At 39.8% G+C, this 8,731-nt stretch overlaps 1 protein-coding gene across 1 annotated transcript; it reads right to left on the bottom strand.

The window, feature by feature from the left end:
• Positions 1–4,561: 4,561 nt before the first annotated feature.
• On the bottom strand, positions 4,562–8,012 carry LOC124273866 (fibrinogen-like protein 1). Its single transcript, XM_046709191.1, has 3 exons — positions 7,653–8,012; positions 5,996–6,098; positions 4,562–5,217 (listed from the first exon to the last, which is right to left on the bottom strand). The coding sequence occupies exons 1-3, from the start codon at positions 7,950–7,952 to the stop codon at positions 4,562–4,564; spliced, it is 1,059 nt and encodes a 352-aa protein (XP_046565147.1). The 5' UTR covers positions 7,953–8,012.
• Between the last annotated feature and the right edge of the window lie 719 nt (positions 8,013–8,731).

The following is an 8,731-nucleotide window of genomic DNA, read 5'->3' as shown; positions in this document are numbered from 1 at the left end:
TCTCTCCTCTAACTGCTAAATTAGGTGTTTTACATCCGGCTCCCAGGAAAAATCTGCAGGCATGGTTTTGAACTGCGTTAATGCAACTAAACTGTTTTGTGCCCTATATGGCAGCGCCATAGGTCAATATAGGTTGAACTATAATATTATAAACATTGTAAGCCATGCCACCTACTGACCTAAATTTGCAAATAATTCATCCAAGAGCACGATTGGCCGATTTTGCTATCTCTTTAGCTGTAAAGTATAAAACCAGATTTTCCTGCAGCCAAATTCCAAGATACTTATGACAGAGTTATATTCCAAAACATTACAACCAATATTGAATGTAAAACCTGACCTGGAAACAGAAGAGGGACGATTATGAACGACTTTAGTTTTTTGAATATTCACCAACATACGCCACCTGGAGCACCATTAGAAAAGATGATGTATTAATTCTTTTGTCAACCTGTTTTCTCACTCTCACGTCAGTCAGTACACAGGGAGTAGCGGGGTGATTATATAACTTGACCTGACTCATGGTGACTCGTGATACAAATTTAAATCAATTAAATTTAAAACATTTAAACTATAGATGACAATACGATATAAAAACAGGATAGAGATTGTCAACAACTGAAGGTAGTTCACCACATTGGGAACCATGGCAGAACTACAAGAACAAAAGTTGGAATTAGTTAAAACAGACAGTTCTTTATTCACATGGTTTGCTCATCGTAACTATCGAAACAAACTATCAATCCTCAATGGTTAAACCGATATTAATATCGAAACTGAAAAAAACCCTATCAATCAATGTTTAAAAGCTTATCCTCAATGAAGTAAATCTCTATTATTTAGAATAAATTAATCTTATAATCTCCTTTGATCTTTGTGCAACTATGTTGGCCGTTTTCTCTAGACACAGAGGCCGTTCTCTCTAGCGCGGTGGCCATTTTCTCGATTATTTTGGGGTCCGTTTTCGCTTTGGTCCGTTTTCTCCGTATCTCATAGGATAACATTAAAGAGAAGACACATGTGCCACAGTGAGCAATACTAAACCTAGCTGAGTTTAAAGGTCAACCGGGGACAGTTACACGTGTAGATTTCAGGTTTCTAATTCTCAGAAAGCTTTTCTGCAGAAACTCGAGAAAAATGGCAGAATGTTTATAATAAGAATGTTAAAATATTCAACTGAATGAGTGGACTGATGTTTACACAGGTATAAATTGATAACCTCAGATACCCTTGGAAAGAGCCTGCAGCTTATTGTATCCTTATGGCGACTTATTTAATTCCAGCAGATTGTGAATGACTATGACCTGTCAATGTAAGCGTAATATTAACAAAATTAGTTGTCCTCCTTAAGTTAAAATTAAAACCCTGAATTTACTTTGAAGTTGATGATATCATGGGGATGAGGGATGTCGGGGTGTGAGGTATTTGTATGTTGATGGATCATTTCTTCAAAAGAATCAGCAACAACAATCAATCTTAAATAATTTGCTCATAATGCAACTTTACAGTCATTAGATTATTTATGAAATGTAAAACTATAATCCCAATGGGCATCAACATGTTTGGAAGTGTACCTACACGTTTAGCATTTTTAGTCATTTCAAAAGCTTATTTGTTTGTATCAAATACTTACATCCAAATACTCTCTGTAAAGCCATTGCTAATTTGAAACCCGATATCATGTCAATGCAGTGCCTTGAAGAAGTAACAAGTAATCAACCTTCACAGCAAACGTGTGTGTCTGTGGAAGAGTGGACCTCCACGCCATGTGTTACCAATTACCTCGTGGATGCTGCACGTTAGCAAGCCATTGGTGGTAATATAACTGACCCCACCCCCCACTGTACATTGTTTTACACGTGGAACATTGATGCACCAGGTACAACACTGCCACATAACAATCTGCATCTACGTACAGCTGAAAATATCATTCAGATCACTACATCCAAAAACTATGCTGTGGTTTAGTCCCTACTTATCAGCCTGGCTATTTCCCGCATTGAACGAAAAACAATTGGACAAAGACTAGCACAGAAGCCAGATCTTTAATAATACCATTTACAGAGAGAATATTGCAACACACAGAGCGATTTCTCGCTATTTACTTTGTCTTATGTTTTGCAGTATATTAAGCATAACATAAGTGATATTAAAAATTACTATAATCTCAGTCAAATATAGCATTCAAGCGTAAAAACTCAATATTGAAATAATAATCCATATTTTTTCATAGGCTTTTCTTTCTTTTGAATCTGTTAAAATCAAGTGGTTAGCCGCTTTAGGTAATAAATGAACATTATCATAAAAATGAGTGCTGTAACGATGCATCAAACTATCGATTGATTGCAATTGTTGAGTCTCCGATAGCAATTAATCGACGGCAGAAACGAAAAACTATAGATGCATCGATAGTATGTGTGACTATCGATAGCTTAGTAATTGACTTTCGTTGATAAATGCACAGCGCAAAATACAGGAAGTACCAAATTCGTTCACTTTTTTTTAGAGTTATCTGTTTCTCATTAAACAAACATGGCGGCAAACACGGCATGCGACTCGGAGTTTGAAATAATGCAAGGGGGGCTGCACACTTCATTTTCATGAGAGTTTCAATGGTCATTCAATACACTTTCAGGACAAAAGGGGTGGGTGTGGGGTGGTTGTGGGTGGGGTGCAGTATAGTTGGTCGTAGTAGACTATCGGTATCGCAATAGTATGTTGCAATAGACTAGCGCTATCGCAATAGGTGTTTCCCCCTCAATAGTCACCCCTAATACAAATTGTGTCTGATAGGAGCGAAATCAGCAGATTCAAGCAAAATGTGCCCGACAGTTATTTGACCATTGCCAGGGATGTGAAAGGTGCATCTTCACCTTAAAAATGAATGTGTTTACTGATTGTGTCCAATGCAGCACCGCTGCATCACAACGCCATCATGGTGAGAACGACAAGGTTAGGTTTGACCTCCAATCTATGGCTTGATGACATGGAGCATATTCGAAATGACTGGTATTTCAGCTTTTCCGCCAGTGATCGTCCTCATGTGTGATAGAGGTTCGCAGATCAGAATACGGGAAGTTTGTGCGTAAGGTGGACACACGATGCCATAACATTCATATACATTTACACAGGCTTGTTCTCCATATTATCAAAAAGTCATTTCCTTTCGCATGTCTGATTGACAGACTTGATGGTGATTGATATGTGAATATGCCTACCGACACGATCGTGTGTCACCTCGCGGATATCCATGATTTAACTGACGAAACTAATTACGATACTTGGACATACAACAAATTAAACTTGTTACTCCATGTGGCATCTAAAGAAACAGCTCGTGTATATCTACTAGAAAAAATGCTCAATACTGCTTCAAATTGTACTCTGACAATTTAATAAGCTTGTATCTCATGCTTTCACTATAGGTAATAAAATATGCAAAAGTACTAAATTATATATCGTAAATTATGCATTTGCCCGCGTATGATCCTACGGAGGAAAATATGAAAGTTATTCACTGATTCACTTTATTCCACTCAGATTGGATATGTTGCTCTCATCTGGAACAACTTTAAGTTTGCACAATGGAAATGTTTGACTTCAGATTAAAGCAAGGGCTTGCTCAAAACATGTTTGATCAGGATTACTACATTCTGTGATTCCATAAAACTTTCAAAAGTCTTAATTCCAGACATGTGGATGTCGTTTACATGATACGAAATCCATTGCATGCAGCTATATCATTAACATGTATTAATGATTCACTGTGAATGATGATAAGATGTGAGAGTATCAGGTTCCATTGGACGAACCCGCCAAAGTATATACAAAGACAGGTCGAGTATTATGCGAATAGGCAATTCCTTTTAGAAAGTCGCAAAATGTAGCACAGGCTGCATCCGGCATTGCACTTTCTCGGTAAAGTACGTAGAATCCGTACTTTGCAACTTGAATATGTACCATATGTTATAAGTTTAGTCCTCGATGGAATCATCACATGTCGACGTTAAAACGTTGTAAAGGCTTGTATGCTGATCCTTGAAATCACATTCTCAATTGTACCTCGGCTGCAGGAATATTGCTCGATATCAGTGGATGGTTGATTACTGGAACGTTCAGATCATCTCTCTTGTCACAGTCTTACACAGAGTTTTTTCTACACTCGGAATCTTTACGCAAAAATCTAAATCTTTTATTTCGAACTCCAGTGGGTGAATCAGCGAAACTGAACTGGACATTTCTACGAATCAAGCAAAAGTGGCATCAATGCGCTCCCTTGTACGCAAAACTGGCGTATGATGACGCTATCATATCATACGTACTGATACCTCGAACGCTTTGTCTGGTCCCGACCTCATTACTGTACAATATATTTGCTAGCTTATCTCGAATTCGAGACAACGCTATCTCGAGCCTTGGACTCGGTCCCAAATGGAGGAGTACGTATCTGAAATGTTTACGAGGAGGTACGTATCTGAAGTGTATACGAGGAGGTGCGTATCTGAAATGTTTACGAGGAGGTACGTATCTGAAATGTATCCATCAGAATGTATCTGCAGAATTACATGGCCACCAAAAAGATCGAACAAGAGAGTATCAGGTTATCTCCATAAGCAGGCGTCCAGAACATCTCCCAAGGTAATCCAGCTCTCTTCTTGTCTGGAGTCTCTGACCAAACCCCATTGGGATTACAGGGGGTGCATCTCTTGAACCAGAACCCAGACTTGTGTTCTTCAGCACAGTTCAAAGGACTGTCATCATTATCTCTATCGAAGGTAGAGAAGGGCTGCCCTTTCAATGCGCCCAAACAATCACCCCCATGATGTGAAGGGTCCGAGTGTCCCCAAGTCAACACAAATGTCATTTGATAATCATTGTTCCTGTTTAGTTTGAATTCAGTGTATATCTGCTGTCTGAACTTAAGAGTGAAAACATCTATGTAGTTAAAGAAAAGTTTGTGATCACGTCCATTTACAATGTGGGAGATTTTGTCGTTTCCGAGCCAGAAGTCATAACGTGGATCGCCGAATCCATCTTTGTAATCTTGCCACGTACGGTAGAAACTTGTGGAGTTACGCTCATGTCTCTGTATATATGTATTACCGCCATGCGCCATCCTGCACCAGACTTGAAAGGGTTCCGGAGACAACACAGGGTGAACTAGAAACAGACCATCTTCTCCGTCATAGTGACCGCTGGTAAAACCCTCAGAGCAATCTGAAAAGATATATTGACCTATTTTCCTGAATTGTCAAACATACATCGTCTCGGACATGTCTTGGTTGTGTTCCTCCGATTGGTGGAGGCCTTTTTGTTACAGAATACTGACTTTGACACTTTGAAGATATTTTCTGCAATAGGTGTCTGAGATATGAAACGCTATACCTTCTATCCAAAGAGTGTCGCATGTATTACCGACGTGTTGGGTCTCCTCTGAAGGGAGACTCTTTAATCGAATACGCGGACAGTCGGACCGAAATGCTGCAATGCTTCGAACAATGAGATCTAATTTTAAGCCGACAATATATTGCGTTGAGGACAAGCAGGGTCGGTTGTTGAGAGTCATTAGATATAACATCATGTCATTGAAAACGACTACTATGAATCCTCACAAATGAGTATTATACTTGCTGTATTTGACGAGGAACCTTAAGAACAGTTAACTAAACTTTATATGTGCTTAAAGACGAGTACTCATATTGCACGTGAAACTTGCCCTTGATCGCAAAGCGTGCATATGAAAAAGCAACGATTTCAAATATTTCAGAGGAAATTATGAATCTCCGTCAAACATCGACTCTGCAGATCAATAGAGACAGACATTCTCAAACAATCACTGCCTGTTGATTGATTTCGTTTTCGATCATACAAAACACATCTGCCGTTCATATTCATCGCCATCGATAATCAGCCTCGATTATTGCTGTCACAGATTCGGCTTGAAGTTAGAGGCAAACTAAAAGTGAACACTGTGTGTTCTCCGTAAACAACTCACCGATCATTAGTCGCTCACAGTCGTCACCGACGTATCCACCGTAACACTTACACTTCCGTGTTGCCACGCCAGTGTAGCCCTCATTCTTGCAGCGTTTATGAATCTTGAATAGAAGAATCATATTACCTGCTAAAAGAATTTGATCAGGTAATATAAATGCAGCAGAACAGATATCCCTTCCAATGTCATCACATATTATTGAGCATGAAAGATGTGTGCCCGATGTGTATTATTGCTGTTGGTGATACTGACCATTGTATACATACAATAAGTGAACGCATTCAGGGGTGAGCTTATCACAACTGACATTCTTTACTCGAAAGTAATTCTTTACTATGTTATAAATCCCATAAAGATTTATTATGTTGAGATAAATATGTCAAATATTTAATCTCATTAACATAGACAAATCTTAACTGTGCCAATTGAGCATTGTCGCGGTTTGAATACTATTTTTTCTATTCATCCAAAGGACGACAATGCGACATAGCGACAAGTTTCAAGGTCAAAATATGTCGCGTTGTTGCTCCATCTAAGACGGGTAAAAAAGCCTTAAAATGTGCGACAACGCGATATAATGTAGCATTGTCGCGTTGTCGCCCTTTTCGAGTACTCGTGCGTATTTGTAGAAAGTCAATTAGTCTACGCATGCGCAGAAAGTTATACTCTATTTCAGACTTCAGGGGACTTTTGTTTCCTCCAATGGTTATAAAAAATAAGTAGTATATGCTATGGGGGGCTGCTTTTCTTGAACTTGATGCAAATTTTTCATTGTTGCTTTATATTTCAGTTTTTTTCACAGCCTGTCAGCTTGATATTGGAGAAATGTCCAAAGTGCCTACAATGAGAGGGCCACCTTGTGCAGTACTTACAATGCATAGAAGCGCAAAGAATTTGTCTTGCGACATATTCATTATGTCGCGTTGTCGCATTGTCGGGTGTCGCGCATTTTACTGACTGACTGAGTTTAGTAATATCACGGCGGGGGACACCAGAAATGGGCTTAACACATTGTGCCCATGTGGGGAATCGAACCCAGGTCTTCGGCGTGACGAGCCAACGCTTTAACCGCTAGGCTACCCCACCGCCCCTCTCGCGCATTTTAAGGCTTTTTTTACACATCTTAGATGGGTGACAATGCGACAATGCAACATATGAAAATTGTCGCTCTGTCGCGTTGTCGCCCTTTGGATGATCATTCAAAACGCGACAGTGCGACAAATGGCCGAAATGTCGCGTTGTCGCATTGTCGCGCTTCGGTTAATTTTGCCTCTTGATTTTGAGAGGTCAACAACACGACAGTGTCCCTTCAAGGATTCCATAGTTTTTGGGTGTGTTAAAGAAACCCAAAAGAACCAACAAAGTAACTCTGTAACATAAAGGTATATTATCATTTGTTCTGTGGTTCATGCGGTCTTTTCTACAAAACATGTTGTATCTAAGTCAAGACAGATAACAGCAACCTATGTTGATGAGATACTATATACGCTGTATATTCATCGCAATTATTTAGCGCCTATAATGCATGTACAATTGTTTATCATGGGAAGATAGTGTAATTTCAGTCTCCAGAATTACCTCGTAGGTTTTCCAAGATTTGCAATGGTATTCTACCAACATTGTTGTGTCTCAAACGCTGGTGTAGCTTCCCACTTACATTATAATGTTTCCAGCCTCCACTGTAGCATTCTCCAGTCTGGAACAACTCCTCGTGTGTCCGGCATAGAGGTCCAGAGACACTGTAAGCCACACAAGCCGGGTCTTCAGAACACATCCTGGCACATCCCGTCTTTGTACGTACCGTGTGCACTCCTCCACTGACTGGTGGTGCTTGAAAAGCTGAACATTGGGAATACTGAATAAAGGCAGCAATCCCGCTTGATGGGTCCCCTAAAATACTTTGAAAATCTAAAACCAAAAGCTTCACAACGATAAAAGCCAACACTGAAGTAGACATGCTGGACGTGTGGACGCTGCCCTGTACGTGTCTAATACAGCGCAAAAGTCATTAACTGTTTCCGATGTGATTTCAGGGAACATCATCAATATTCCAAACTTGAAATCAATGTGCTTGCACGTGACCTTTACTGTCTTCTGTCAATTCCAATCGATTTGTTTCTGCATTAGTGGCCTATAGATATGTTTCGAAACTCAGTGAATAGTCGTGCATGACTTTCAAGTGCTGGCAAACATAGAGAAAATCTCAGAACTCAGGAACAATTATTTCCAGTAGGAGTGTCATTGATTCAACTCTGCCCCAGTCTGTTGCGACGATACTAAACTACACTGTCTAATATTTGCTCAGGTGAAGGAGGTGGAAAGGTACTGTTGTGATGATTTGCTTCATCGTAAACAGTTATTATATACATGTACAGTTATGTGTGTGAGTTAATGAGTATGGTTTTACCTTGCTTTTTCCAGCAATATCCCGGCGGTGGATACCTGAAATAGGCTTCACATAAATGTACCCATATGGGGAATCGAACCCGGGTCTTTAGCGTGACGATCGGACGCTTTAACCACTAGGCTACCCCACTGCTCCGTTAAATGTTTGTGTCTGTGTCTGTGTGTGAGAGTAATTGTGGAGTGCGTGCGTGTACAAGTGAGTACGTGCGCGCGCGTACATCTTTGATTCTAAATGATAGGTTGGAGACGCCAATACGTTAGCAGTGAACATAAAAACATAAATGTCAGCAGGTGAGCTGAGTAAACCTGATTTGATTTCCTGTTTTGTAT

The sequence above is a fragment of the Haliotis rubra genome, unplaced genomic scaffold, assembly GCF_003918875.1.
Source record: "Haliotis rubra isolate DU_JTF1 unplaced genomic scaffold, ASM391887v1 Scf1038, whole genome shotgun sequence".
NCBI classification, from domain to species: domain Eukaryota; kingdom Metazoa; phylum Mollusca; class Gastropoda; order Lepetellida; family Haliotidae; genus Haliotis; species Haliotis rubra.
This window is presented reverse-complemented; position numbering and strand designations above follow the sequence as displayed.

Bases quoted from the DNA above. Each gene is read 5' to 3' on its own strand.
- LOC124273866 (XM_046709191.1), bottom strand. From the start codon at position 7,952: ATGTCTACTTCAGTGTTGGCTTTTATCGTTGTGAAGCTTTTGGTTTTA. The intron at 6,099-7,652 runs GTAAGTGGGAAG...CTTCTATTCAAG, and splicing joins GAGGCTGGAAACATTATAAT to ATTCATAAACGCTGCAAGAA. The intron at 5,218-5,995 runs GTGAGTTGTTTA...ATATCTTTTCAG, and splicing joins CTGTGAGCGACTAATGATCG to ATTGCTCTGAGGGTTTTACC.